Below are 14,086 nucleotides of genomic sequence, written 5' to 3'. Positions count from 1 at the left end.
GACCCCAATATGAGGGCCCCAGCACCGATATATGGGCCTGGAGTGGGGCTATCATGGCCCCAGATGGGGCTGATGGTGGCATCGGCCATCAGTGGTGTCACCCGTCACGGTGTCACCCATCAGCAGTGTCACCCAGATGCCACCCACGGTGTCAGGCAGTGCTGGCATCGGCTGACACTGGTGTCCCCCACGGTGTTGTCCCCCACGGTGTTGTCCCCCACACCCGGTGTCCCCCGCCCACATCCCCCGTGGTGTCACGGGGTGGTGGCAGCACCGTCACGTGGCCCCGGTGGCCCCAGCGCGGCTGGGCCCAGCCCAGGAAGGGGAAGTTGGGGCTTGGGGCCTTTTGGGGACCGTGGGGGTGACACGGGGGTGCCACGGGGGTGCCACCATGTCCCTGCCCTCGGTGTACGGGGACAAACTGGCTGAGAAGCTGACGCTGCTCAACGAGCGCGGCCGGGGAGTCCTCGTGCGCGTCTACCACATCAAAAAGGTGGGTGGGGGGTCCTGGGGGGACAGCCGGGGGTCCCCAACCCCCTCCGGCTGCTGATGGGGAGCAGCCAAAGGGCTGTGGGGACAGGGGGGGTTGGGGGAATGTGGGGAGGGGGACAGCCCAGGAAGGGTTTTTAGGGGGGTTTGACCTCCTGGTCAGGGAGGGGCTTGGACAGGGGGGGATTGGGGGGTCCCTGGTCAGGGAGGGGCTTGGACAGGGGGGGTTTGAGGGGTCCCAGCCCAGGGAGGGTTGGAGCAGGACGGGTTTTTGGGGGGGATCCAGCCCGGGAGGGGTTTGGGGGGGTTTGGGGGGAGAAGCTCTTTTCTGCAGGGAGATTTTGGGGTGTCCCATCCCGGGAAGGAGTTTTTGGGGTCAGTTTGGGGGGGGGGGGAGGTGTTCTGATCGCGGGGTCCCCCAGACGTGCTCGGACCCCCGCACGCGGCCGCCTTTCCTTGGGGACAAGGCCATGGAGGCCTCGGCCAAGTTCATCCAGAAGAAATTCCCGCACCTGGACGTGCGGAGCAGCACCGTGAGTGTCCCCTTGTCCCCACTGTCCCCGTGTCCCCACCCACCGTGTCCCCACCCCCTGTGGGATGTGCCACCCCCCTCCCGTGCCCCCCCCCCCTGCGTGTCCCCTCTGTCACCTCTCCCTGGGTGTCCCCCCCCGTGCCACCCCCTCCATGGGTGTCCCCACTGTCACCTCACCCTGGATGTCCCCTTTTCTCACCGCTCCCCGCGTGTCCCCCCCGTGCCACCCACGCCGCTGTCCCCCTGCAGCAGCACCTGGGGCCGGTGCACAGGGACAAGGGGGACATCGTGCGGGTGCTGGCACCGTTCTACCACACCTTCCTGGACGTGCTGGAGTTCCGGGTGAGCCGGGGGGGGGGACAGAGGGGACAGGGAGGGTCACCCAGAGCCGGGGACACGGCGGTGACACGCGGCGCTGTCCCCTCGCCGCCAGGACCACGTGTACGAGCTGCTCAACACCATCGACGCCAGCCAGTGCTTCTTCGACATCGTGAGTGCCGCCCGCGGGGACCCACCCTGGGGTGTCCCTGCCGTCCCCGCCGCGCTCACGGCTGTCCCCTCCCCGCCAGCACATCAACTACGACTTCACCAAGGGCTACCTGGACCTGGTTGTCACCTACGTGTCGCTGGTGCTGCTGCTGGCGCGCACCGAGGAGCGGCGGCTGCTGCTGGGGCTCTACCACTGCGCGCACGAGATGAGCCACGGCGCCAGGTGCCACCGCTGTCCCCACCGGGGATGTCCCCAACGCCGCGGCCCTGCCGGGGGTGGCTCCGGGGCTGTCCTCAGCGCTGTGTCCCCAGCACCGTGTCCCCACGGTTGTGTCCGCACCGGGGTTGCCACCAGCACCGTGTCCCCAGCACCGTGTCCCCACGGCCGTGTCCCCACCGGGGCTGTCCCCAACGCTGTGTCCCCAGCGTGTCCCCACCGGGGCTGTCCCCAGCACCGTGTCCCCACGGCCGTGTCCCCACCGGGGCTGCCACCAGCACCGTGTCCCCTCCGGCGCCAGGCCCGGGGCTGTCCCCAAGGCCGTGTCCTCCTCGGGGCTGTCCCCAACGTGTCCCCGTGTCCCCGCAGCGAGCCCGGCTTCGCCCGCCTGGCGCAGATGGTGCTGGAGTACGAGCACCCCCTCAAGAAGCTGCCCGAGGAGTTCGGGCCCCACACCAAGGTGGGTCGGGGGTCCCCGGTGACCGGCAGGGCCACCCCCCGCCCGGGCCGGTGTCCCCAGAGCCGCCGTGTCCCCGTGGCAGGCCGTGAGCAGCGCGCTGCTGTCGCTGCGGGCGCCGTTGGCGCGGCGCTGCCAGGACGCGGAGCAGTGGCGGCGGGAGCAGCTCCTGAGCCTGCTGGGACCCGCCGGGGACATGCTGAGCCCGGCCACGTGCGACAGCGTGAGTGACACGGGGACACGGGCTATGGGGTCATGGGGTATGGGGTATGGGCTATGGGGACATGGGGACACGGGGTATGGGGACATGGGGACATGGGGACAGGGGGTATGGGGACAGGGGGTATGGGGACATGGGGATATGGAGTATGGGGACATGGGGACACGGGGTATGGGGACATGGGGTATGGGGACATGGGGATATGGGGTATGGGGACATGGGGTATGGGGACATGGGGACATGGGGACACGGGGTATGGGGACATGGGGATATGGGGACAGGGGGTATGGGGACATGGGGACATGGGGACAGGGGGTATGGGGACATGGGGATATGGGGTATGGGGACATGGGGACATGGGGACATGGGGACATGGGGACATGGGGTATGGGGACATGGGGATATGGGGACACGGGGTATGGGGACACGGGGTATGGGGACACGGGGTATGGGGACATGGGGACACGGGGTATGGGGACATGGGGATATGGGGTATGGGGACATGGGGTATGGGGACATGGGGACATGGGGACACGGGGTATGGGGACACGGGGTATGGGGACAGGGGGTATGGGGACATGGGGATGGGGGGTATGGGGCATGCTGAGCCCGGCCACGTGAGACAGCATGAGTGACATGGGGACACGGCGACGGGGGACATGGGGACAGGGGGTATGGGGACAGGGGGACATGGGGACAGGGGGTATGGGGACAGGGGGACATGGGGTATGGGGACTTGGGGATTTGGGGACATGGGGACATAGGGGCATGGGATATGGGATATGGGGACACAGGGACATGGGGACATGGGGTATGGGGACTTGGGGACATGGGGACACTGGGGAATGGGCTATGGGATATGGGGACATGGGAACATGGGGTATGGGGACTTGGGGACATGGGGGCATCGGGACATGGGGTATGGGGACATAGGGACATGGGGTATGGGGGCATCGGGACATGGGGTATGGGGACATGCTGAGCATGTGACAGAGTGAGTGACACCGGCACATTGGGGACTGAGGGATATGGGGACACAGGGAGATGGGGACAGTGACAGGCACTGGGAAGGGTCAGGGGACAGTGGCGTGGTGACACCGGTGTCCCCAGATGGCCTGTGAGTACCTGTCCCTGGAGGTGATGGAGCGCTGGATCATCCGTGAGTGCTGGCACTGCCCGCGGCTCCCCAACCCCTCCTGGGCACTGTCCCCACCCCCCGCTCCCCGTTTTGGGGTCCCCCCGGCGCCGGGGGTCCCTGACGCGAGGCTGTCCCCGCAGTGGGGTTCCTGGTGTGCCCGGGGGCTCTGGCCGCCGCCCCTCCGTGCCAGGAGCTGTGGCGCCAGGCGCTGCAGGGCACCCTCTTTGTCACCCTCCTGCGCGACGAGGCCATCGCCGTGCACAAGGTCACCGAGGAGCTGCTGGGGGGGCTCAAGGGGTGAGGACCCCCCCGGGGGGTGGCACAGCCGGTGCCAGGGGCTGGGGGCTTCACAGGGAGCGGGGCCGGGGGCTCTGGAGGGTGCCAAGGGGGGCTGGGCGCTGTTCAGGGGGCTTTGGGAGTGCTCGGGGGGGTTCTCCTGGGGGTCTCCTAGGTGCCCGGGGGGTAGCAGGGTCTGGGGGCTGTACCCAGGGGGCTCCGGGGGTGCCCGGGGGTCCCCCAGGGCTGTGCCAGGTGTCCCTCCCCAGGTACGGGAAGCGCGTGGCCGATGTCAAGGAGTGCCGGGACCACGCGGTGGCTCACAGGTCTGGGGCCAGCGGGGCCAGCGGGGCCAGCGGGGCCAGCGGGGCTGGGGGAGGCTGGGGAGGGTCCCGGGGGTCCGGGGCGCCCCCAAAACACGGGGGATCCTGGGGGGGGTCTCGGACCCCGGGCGGAGATTGGGGGTGCCCCGATTTCACCCGTGCTGTCCCCTGGGGGTGGCCAGGGGGCTCGGTTGGGTGGCCCTGACCCTGATCCCCCCCGTCGCTCCCCATCCTGACCCCCCCAAATCCCCACAGAGTCACCATCCGGGGTCCCCTCCCATTCCTGCGAGGGGTTCTGTCCCCTCGCCCTGCTCCCCCCGGATCCTCCCCACACCCGACACCCCACAACCCCCGAGACCCCCAGTGACCCCCCAAACCCCCCTGGCCCCCCCAGCCCGGCGCTGCACCGGGGCCGCCGCTCGTTCCTGCGCGGGGCCGTGCGGGAGCTCGTGGCGCTGCTGGAGGATCAGCCGGGGCTGCTGGGGCCCAAGGTGCGGCCGGGGGGGGGGGTTTGGGAGATTTTGGGGGGATTTTGGGGTGCGGGGCGTTGTGTGTGCGGGGTTTGGGGCTTGCGCTTTGGGGGTTTTGGGGAGTTTCGGGGGTGTGGGGTTGTAGGATTTGGGATACAGGGGAATGGGAACAGGATTTGGGGTGTGGGGTGGGGCGGTGCTGGATTAGGGGTGGAGGGGTGGGAAAAGGGTTTGAGGTGCTGGATTTGGGGTGCAGGGGGTGGGCACAGGGTTTGGGGTGCTGGATTTGGGATGCAGGGGGTGGGCACAGGGTTTGGGGTGCTGGATTTGGGGTTCAGGGGGTGGGCACAGGGTTTGGGGTGCTGGATTTGGGGTTCAGGGGGTGGGCACAGGGTTTGGGGTGCTGGATTTGGGGTTCAGGGGGCGGGCACAGGGTTTGAGGTGCTGGATTTGGGGTTCAGGGGGCGGGCACAGGGTTTGAGGTGCTGGATTTGGGGTTCAGGGGGTGGGCACAGGGTTTGAGGTGCTGGATTTGGGGTTCACGGGGTGGGCACAGGATTTTGGGTGTGGGGGATGCGTGCCGGGCTCTGCCCATTCCTGGTGGTTCACGATGGGTCCGGGGGGGTTCCCGGGCTCCCCCCGACCCCCTCGCCAACCCCCCCAGGCCCTGCTGGTGTTCGTGGCCCTGTCGCTGTGTCGCGACGAGGTGAGCTGGCTGTCGCGACACGCCGAGCACGCCACCAAGACCAAGAGCCCCGAGGACTTCGCCGACAGGTGGGGACAGGGAGGGGACACCCGCAGGGACACCCCGGGCGTGGGACGGGCGGGCTTGGGGGGCTCAGCCGGGAGGGTCCGGGCGGGGTCCGGGGGTCCGGGGGAGTTCAGAGGGGCTCGGGGAGGGGGGTTGGGAGCCCCTGGGGGAACTCAGAGAGGCTCGGGGGGCACTGGGGCGGTTCGGGGGGGGGGGGGGGGTCCGAGAGGTTCTGTGGAGCCCCGAGGACGTTCAGTGGTTTTGGGGGGAGGAGGGGCAGATTCGGGGGGCACTGGCAGAGTCCGGAGTGTTTGGGGGGGGTCTCTAATGGCCCCCCTGGCGCAGCCGCATCGCGGAGCTGCTGTTCGTCCTGGAGCAGCTGCGGGCGCTGGTGCGGCGGCACCGGCGGGTCCTGGGCCGGTACCACCGGCAGTACCTGGCCCGCTTCGACGCGCTCGTGCTCAGCGACGTCATCCAGGTACCGCGGGGAGGGGTGGCCCTGTCCCCTGAGCCTCCTCCGGGCTGCCCCTGTCCCCTGAGCCCACCCGTGTCCCCCCAGAACCTCTCGGTGTGTCCCGAGGAGGAGTCCGTGATCCTCTCGTCCTTCGTCAGCTCCCTCTCGGCTCTCTCTGCCAAAGAAGGTGCGGCCGTGTCCCCTCCCAGCCCCGAATGTCCCCTCCCCGTGTCCCCGCTGTCCCGGGAGCCCGGGCCGTGCTGGGTACCCTGAGGGGTGGCGGCTCCACCCTGTGGTGGCACTGCCACCCCCCAGCCCCGTCCCCACGTCCCTCTGTCCCCGCAGTGGATGACAAGGAGCAGTTTGACTTCACCGCCCTGCGCCTCGACTGGTTCCGGCTCCAGGTGGTGGCCCTGGCCCTGGCCCTGGCCCTGTCCCCCTGCTGTCCCTGTCCCCATCCCAATCTCCACCTGTGTTCCCATCCCTGTGCCAATCCCATTCCTCCCCTGTCCCTGCCGTCCCCATCCTTGTCCCCACATCCCCTGACCCTGTCCCTGTCCCCCCATCCCCTGTCCCCACATCCCCTGACCCTGTCCCTGTCCCCGCTGTCCCCGCTGTCCCCACCTCTGTCCCCAGGCCTACACGAGCGTGGCGAAGGCGGCGCTGCCGCTGGTCTCCAACGGGGACGTGGGACGTGTCATGAACCTCGTGGTGTTCCACACGCGCCTGCTGGACCAGCCCGAGGAGCTGCTGGATGAGGTCTCCGACCTGTCCCACCTCTGGTGAGCCCCTGTCCCCCTTCTCCTGCCCCTCTCGTGCCCCTGTACCCCCTTTTCCCACTCCCCATCCCATTTTCCTTCCCTTTTCCCACCCCTGTACCCCCTTCCTCCATTCCCTACCCCATTTCGGCCCCTCTCCTGCCCCTTTTCCTGACCCCCCTTCTACCCCCTTTCTCTGCTCTTTTCCTGCCCCTGTACCCTCTTTTCCCACCCCATACCCCTTTTTCCTGCCCTTTTCCCACCCTGTACCCCCTTCTCCCACCCCACCCCTTTTCCCACCCTTTTCCCACCCCTGTCCCACCCCATCCCCATTTCCCTGCCCTTTTCCCGTCCCTGTACCCCCTTTTCCCACCCCATCTCCCCTTTTCCCACCCTTTTTCCCCCTCCATCCCCCTGTCCCCGCCCTGTCCCGCAGTTTCTACCCCCGGCCCCTGGAGCGGATGTTCGCGGTGACGCTGGAGGAGCCGTCCATGCTCCGCTTCACCATCGCCTTCCCCCTGCTCTGCGCCCACTTCTCGCGCTGCCCGCACCCCATGTGCCCCGAGGAGGTGGGTGACACCCCGGGGGGGAGGTCCCCTGGCCGTGTCCCCGGCTCTGAGGGGTCCCGGTGTCCCCTCCCAGTACCCGCAGCTGGAGGCGGCGGCGCTGGGGCTCTGCCACAAGTTCCTGGAGGAGCTGGCGCGGGTGGGCAGCGGCTGCGTCCTGGATGCCTGCGCCGAGCAGCACAACCTGAGCCAGCAGGTCCCGACAGGGGGATCCGGAGGGTCTGGGGGGCTCAGGGGGGTCTGGGACCTTCAGGGGGCTCTGGGACCTTCGGGGGGCTCAGGGGGGTCCAGGGGGTCTGGGACTTTTGGGGGGATTGGTGACCCTTGGGGGCTTCAGGGCCTTTGGGATTTTGGTGGCCTTTGGGGTCTCCACAACCTCGGGGGCTCAGTGGCCTTTGGGAGCTTCAGGAGCTTTGGGGTCTCCAGGAGCTTTGGGGCTTCAGTGGCCTTTGGGGGATCCAGGGCTTTGGGGGTTTTATCACCTTCAGGATCCCTCTGGCTTTTTGGGTCTCCACCACCTCAAGGTCTCCATCAGCTTGAGGATCTCTGTGGCCTTTGGGGTCTTCAGGGGTTCTGGGGTCTCTGTGGCTTTTGAGGTCTCCGTGGCCTCTCTGTCCCCTTGTCCTTCTGTCTCCACCAAACCCTCGGGATGGGGAAGTTTCTCCACGGGGGCAAAACCTGGCAGGGCATTCCCCCAACCCAGCCCTGGGGGACGGTGGCCTGTGGCCCGGGTGACCCCATTTGGGGTGTCCCCACGTCCCCATGAGCCTGTCCCCACCCCTCAGCTGCTGCCCAAGCACTGCGCAGCCACCATCAGCAGAGCCCGCGGCAAGAAAACCCCGAAGCAGCCGCCCCGCAAGGGGGACCCCGACAGGGACAAGCCGGGGACAGAGAGCCAACGGCGGGACCGGACACTGACCACCAAGTGAGCATCACCCGGGGCAGGACTGTCCCCACGGGGTCACGGTGTGCCTGATGAGGCCACCAGAGCTTGGGTGTGGGCACGGTGTGGGTATGATTGCCCCCAGGGGACGCGGACTGTCCCCGTGTGGTCACACCGTGGTTGTCCCCCCAGCATGGACAAGCTGCACCTGACCCTGGCCGAGCTGTCCCTGAGCCTCAACCACGTCCCCAACTTCACCGTCTTTGGGCACAAGGTGACACCGGCCGAGTACCTGAGCAGCCACCTGGAGACGCGCCTGACCAGGTGGGGATGCACCGGGGCCGCACCGGGGCCGAGCGGGGCCGAGGGGACGCACAGCGGGTCCCTCACCGCCCCCGTGTCCCCGCAGGGCCATCGTGGCCATGGCCGGCTACAGCCAGGCCACTCAGGAGGTGGCCCGGCCCTCGGAGGTGCTGGCGGGGCTGGGAGCCTACATGGGGCTGGTGCAGCGGCTGGGACAGTTGGTGGCACTGGACACGGGGCGGCTGCTCCGCGCGGTGCTGCTGCAGCAGAGCCACCCCCGCGATGCCAGCGGGCAGCCCACGCTGACCGCCATCTACACGGACTGGTGCGTGTCCCCCGCGGGGCTGGGGACACGGGGACGGGGGTGGGTGACGCTGCTGTGGGGTCATGGGGGCAGCAGCTCGTGGTCCCTTCAGCACCATCCCGATCCCGGTGCCCTGAGCCTGTCCCCAGCCCCCAAATCCTGATCCCAGTGCCCTGAGCCTGTCCCCAGTGCCCTGAGCCTGTCCCCAGCCCCCAAATCCCCATCCCAGTGCCCTGAGCCTGTCCCCAGTCCTCAAATCCTGATCCCAGTGCCCTGAGCCTGTTCCCAGTGCCCTGAGCCTGTCCCCAGTCCTCAAATCCCCATCCCAGTGCCCTGAGCCTGTCCCCAGTGCCCTGAGCCTGTCCCCAGCCCCCAAATCCTGATCCCAGTGCCCTGAGCCTGTCCCCAGTGCCCTGAGCCTGTCCCCAGCCCCCAAATCCCCATCCCAGTGCCCTGAGCCTGTCCCCAGTCCTCAAATCCTGATCCCAGTGCCCTGAGCCTGTCCCCAGTGCCCTGAGCCTGTCCCCAGCCCCCAAATCCCCATCAGAGTGCCCTGAGCCTGTCCCCAGTGCCCTGAGCCTGTCCCCAGCCCCCAAATCCCCATCAGAGTGCCCTGAGCCTGTCCCCAGCCCCCAAATCCCCATCCCAGTGCCCTGATCCCGGGTCCTGTTGCTGTGGGTCGCGGCGCCACGGGTGGCATTCCCCTGGGTGGCACTCCCGCAGGTGACAGCGCCGTGTCCCCGTGCCCGCAGGTACCTGGAGGCCCTGCTGCGCCAGGCCAGCACCGGGGCCGTGCTCCTGTCCCCGGCCCTCCAGGCCTTCACCACGGTGCCCCGCGAGGAGCAGCCCCCGTTCAGCGCCGCCGAGTTCTCCGACATCTCAGGTGGGGTCTGGGGTGGGGGTCTGGGGGGATTTGTCCCCTCCCCTGTCCCTGCGGGAGTCCCCACCCTGTCCCCTCCCGCAGAGATGCGGGCGCTGGCCGAGCTCATCGGGCCCTACGGGATGAAGTTCCTGAGCGAGAACCTGATGTGGCACGTGGGGTCCCAGGTCACCGAGCTGAAGGTACGGGGGGGGCTGGGGACAGGGGACAGTGGGCTGGGACAGGGATCAGAGGGCTGGGGACAGGGGACAGTGGGCTGGGACAGGGATCAGAGGGCTGGGGACAGGGGACAGTGGGCTGGGACAGGGATCAGAGGGCTGGGGACCGTGACAGGGCAGGCAGGGCCACCCTGGGGCCACCCCAACCCCGTCCCTGCCTGTCCCTTGGGCTTTGTGCGAGGGTCAGAGGTGCTGGGTCCCGCAGGGTCCCTCATGTCCCTCATGTCCCCATGTCCCCAGTGTCCCCCAGTGTCTCCATGTCCCCATGTCCCCAGTGTCCCCATGGCCCCCAGTGTCCCCAGTGTCCCTCATGTCCCCAGTGTCCCCATGTCCCCCAGTGTCCCCCAGTGTCTCCATGTCCCCAGTGTCCCCAGTGTCCCCAGTGTCCCCATGTCCCCATGTCCCCAGTGTCCCCATGTCCCCCAGTGTCCCCCAGTGTCCCCATGTCCCCCAGTGTCCCCAGTGTCCCCATGTCCCCATGTCCCCAGTGTCCCCCAGTGTCCCCAGTGTCCCCAGTGTCCCCATGTCCCCCAGTGTCCCCAGTGTCCCCAGTGTCCTCATGTCCCCATGTCCCCAGTGTCCCCAGTGTCCCCATGTCCCCCAGTGTCCCCAGTGTCCCCAGTGTCCCCATGTCCCCGCAGAAGCTGGTGGCCGAGAACATGGACACGCTGGTGCAGCTGCGCTGCTGCAGGGCCGAGCAGAGGCCGGCGCTGCTGTCCCGCCTGACCTGTGAGTGGGGACAGGGGGTGCCACACGCGGGTGCCACCTGTGCCACCCGTGTCACACCTCCGTCCCACGCGTGTCCCCACAGCGGCCGAGAACGTCCTGAAGCGCATGACCATCATCGGGGAGATCCTGAGCTTCCGCGCCATGGCCCAGCAGGGCCTCAGGGAGGTGGGAGCCCCCCAAGGGGCACCCCCAGAGCACGGGACCCCCCCCCGTGGGACCCCCGACCCCACAGGACCCCCCTGACCCCCCCCTTTCCCCTTTCCAGGCATTCTCCCAGCACTGCCCCTTCCTGATGGGCCCCATCGAGTGCCTGGCGGACGTGGTGACCCCCGACACCGACATCCAGGTGGGGACAGGGACACGGGGGGGGGGCCCTCGGGCCCGCCCAGCCGCGTGGCACCGGGTGGCATCGCGTGTCCCCCCTGTCCCCGTGTCCCCAGGTCACCCTGAGCATCTTCGAGCTGGCCTCGGCCGCGGGGATCCCGTGCGAGGTGGACCCAGCGCTGGTCACCGCCCTGGCCGGCAACAGGACAGGTCCGGGGGGGCTCTGGGGACACGGGGGGGCTGCCGGTGTCCCCTGGGAGCCCCCTGTCACCGGGCTGTCCCCTGGGAGCCCCCTGTCACCGGGCTGTCCCCTGCCTCTGCAGAGGGCTCGTCCCCCGAGGAGGATTACAAGGTGTCCTGCCTGCTCCTGGTGTTCGTGGCCGTGTCCCTGCCCCAGATGGCCGCTGACCCCGCGTCCCTCTACAACCCCGAGCTGGACGGTGAGGGCTGTCCCCGTGTCCCCATGTCCCCGTGTCCCCATGTCCTGTGTGCTGGGGGTTGTCACCGTCCCATTGTCACAGCAGAGGGTTTGGGGGGGACACGGGGACACCGCGACTGCCACGGAGGGACGTGGGCACAGTGGAGACCCTGGCTGGTCCCCAACCCTCCTGTGCCCCCAACCTTCCTGAATCCTCAATCTTCCTGTGTCCCCACCTTTCTGTGTGCCCAACCCGTGTCCCCAACCTGCCGGTGTCCCCGCCGTGTCCCCAGGCTACAACAACAACCTGCACTGCCTGGCCAAGGCCATCGTCCAGGTCTCGGCCGCGCTCTTCACCGTCCACAACAAGAACATCGAGACCCACCTGAAGGAGTTCCTGCTGGTGAGCCTGGCCCTGTCCCCTCCCCGGGGGCTGTCCCTGTCCCCGCGGGGTCCCTGTCCCCGCACTGACCGTCCCTGTCCCCAGCTGGCCTCGGTGAGCCTCCTGCAGCTGGGCCAGGAGCCGGACAAGGTGCGGGCGCGGAACCGCGACTCCCTCGTGCTGCTGCTGCACCTGGTGAGGGCTCCGGGGAGCTCTGGGGTGGCCCTGGGTGGGCACAGCCCCTGAGGGGCCCTTCTGGGTGGGCTTTAGGGTGAGGTCCCCCTCGGGAGGGCTCTGGGGTGTCCCCTGGGTGGGTCCTGATGTCCCCCTGGGTGGGCTCTGGGCGGTACCCGAGTGGGCTCCGGTTGGGTCCTGGGGGGGTGGGGGAGGCGCATCCATCTCCGATCCCCCTCGGAAGCGGCTGGAATGCCGGGGGGGGGCTGGAATGCCGGGGGGGGCTGGAATGCCGGGGGTGGGGGTCTCGTCCCCCCGGCCCCCCGGCGGGATTGGTATTCCAGGAGCGCCCGGCCCGGCTCGGAGCAATTTAAATGTAAATATTCCAACCTGGAGCCGGGGCGGGGGGGCCGCGGGGAGGTCGGGAGGAAGAGGGGGGTGCCCTGACCCAACCGCCCCCCCCCCCTCCCCCTTCGGCCGGCAGATCGTGGCCGAATCGTCCTTCCTGACGCTGGACATGCTGGAGAGCTGCTTCCCCTACGTCCTGCTGCGCAACGCCTTCCGCGAGGTGTGCCGGGACCCCCCCGGCCCCGGCAGGGCCCTCCCGCACTGACCGGACCCCCGCACCCCCGCCCGGCCCGCGCCGGGACCCCCGTGCCCCTCCCCAAGTGCCCCAACCCACTCCTCCCCCCCAGAAGCCCCTAAATCCCCCAGGCCACCCCTTGAGGACCCCCGTGTGCCTCCCCAGACTCCCCAGCCTGTTCCCCCTCCCTCGACCCTAAATCCTCCAACCTTCCCCCCAAACGTGCCCCTCCCCAAATGCCCCAATTCCCCCCCCAGGTCTCCCCCCGAGCCCTAAATCCCCCAACCCACCCCGTGCCAGGACCCCCGTGTCCCTCCCCAATCCTTCCAACCTCCCCCCCCCAGGACCCCCGTGTCTCCCCGATCCCCAAATCCCCCTTCCTGCCCCCCCCCCCGGACTCCCGTGTCCCTCCCCAAATGCCCCAACCCGTCCCTCCGGGACCCCCTCGTTCCCCCCGATCTCCCCCCGACCCCCCCCCGAAAACCCTCCCCTCACCGCGGCCCCCCGCCCCCCTCACCGCTGGATGCCACCACCGTGTCCCCAAATGTCCCCCCGCTGTCGCCGCCGTCACTAAAAGCCTCTTTTTCCCCCCAAACTCTCGGACTCATCCCGGGAATCATTCGGGGCCGGCAGCGGCCCCCGACACGGAGACCACTCCCGGGGACGTTCCCGGACCCTCCGGGGGATCTGGGGGGTGTCCGAGCGCTGTCCGGGCTCCCGGGGGGTGTCCGGGGGGTGCCACGCTGGGGTCGGGACGCGGCGGCACCGCAGCTCCCGGCGGGATTTTCCACCCTTCCATCCGCGCCGATCCCGCTGGGGCCGTGCCTCAGTTTCCCTTCTCCCGCTCGCCCCCGGGGCCGCTTCCAGTCACGTTCCACGCCCGCCCTCCCCCCCAGCCCGCCACCTCTTGGCCCCCCTCCCCCGTTTCTCTTTTTTCCCCCCATCTCCGCGTGTTTTTATTTCCCTCCCGTGCAGCATCTTGGGGGAAAAATTAATGGGGCGCAGGCGGCCGCGGCCGTTGCCATTCCGCGCACGGCGGCGGCTCCGGGATGAGTCACCGGCAGCGGCGACAGCGCCCGCCGCGCCCTCGGGCCCCCCCTCGGACCCCCCCGGTGACCGAGACCCCCCCCCAGCATCATCAGGGGTGGGGGGACCGGAGGGAGCGGCCCCGAAACCGCGTGGGGCAAAAATCGCCTTCAAATAAAAAAAAAAAAAAACCCCAAACCCCAAAATCCTCCCCCCCCCAACACCGGGAGCTGCGAAACGACCCCGGAGCGACCCCCCCCCCACCCCCAACCCCGCCCCCGGCCGCGCTCCCGGGGGGCTCCGCCGCCCCCTCCCCGCTCGCGGCTCGGTTCTATTTCGGCGCTCGTCAATCACGAGCCCGAAACGTTCCCGAGCTCGCCACCCCCCCCCCTTCCCCCCCCCCCCACGGCAGCGCTTTTGTCTCGCGCGCGCCCACCCGGCCCTGCCCACGGACCCCCCCCCCCCCCGACCCCTCCCCGTGTCCCACCCCCACCGCACAAAGCTCTGCCCCTCCCCGCCCCCCACACCCGGCTCCGAGCCCCCCGAAACTTTCAGCACCCCAAAAGTGAGGGGGATTTTTTTTGTTTGAAGCCCGAAGTCGGTTTGAGGAGCCCCAAAATGAGCGGCTCCGACGTCGTTTGGAGGAGCCCCGGGCCCGTTTGAGGAGCCCAAAACGAGGTGGAGAAACACAAAATGAGCTGTTCGAGGATCCCGAACGCAGT

The 14,086-nt window shown here is 69.0% G+C and overlaps 1 protein-coding gene across 1 annotated transcript; it reads left to right on the top strand.

Moving 5' to 3' along the window:
- Positions 1–365: 365 nt before the first annotated feature.
- On the top strand, positions 366–12,368 carry NCKAP1L (NCK associated protein 1 like; the record flags this gene model as incomplete). The annotated part of the gene is made up of 31 exons (XM_082299063.1): positions 366–493; positions 912–1,022; positions 1,271–1,363; positions 1,455–1,511; positions 1,591–1,733; positions 2,097–2,187; positions 2,270–2,407; positions 3,515–3,563; positions 3,683–3,839; positions 4,088–4,144; positions 4,536–4,632; positions 5,276–5,385; positions 5,708–5,840; positions 5,922–6,003; positions 6,162–6,220; positions 6,453–6,598; positions 7,011–7,143; positions 7,217–7,336; positions 7,926–8,065; positions 8,216–8,347; positions 8,433–8,651; positions 9,383–9,513; positions 9,595–9,692; positions 10,370–10,457; positions 10,540–10,622; positions 10,723–10,803; positions 10,898–10,991; positions 11,105–11,221; positions 11,493–11,602; positions 11,687–11,776; positions 12,240–12,368. The coding sequence occupies exons 1-31, from the start codon at positions 392–394 to the stop codon at positions 12,366–12,368; spliced, it is 3,390 nt and encodes a 1,129-aa protein (XP_082155189.1). The 5' UTR covers positions 366–391.
- Positions 12,369–14,086: the final 1,718 nt, after the last annotated feature.

The sequence above is a fragment of the Coloeus monedula genome (genome assembly GCF_965178545.1).
Source record: "Coloeus monedula genome assembly, chromosome: 30".
Taxonomy (NCBI): domain Eukaryota; kingdom Metazoa; phylum Chordata; class Aves; order Passeriformes; family Corvidae; genus Coloeus; species Coloeus monedula.
This window is presented reverse-complemented; position numbering and strand designations above follow the sequence as displayed.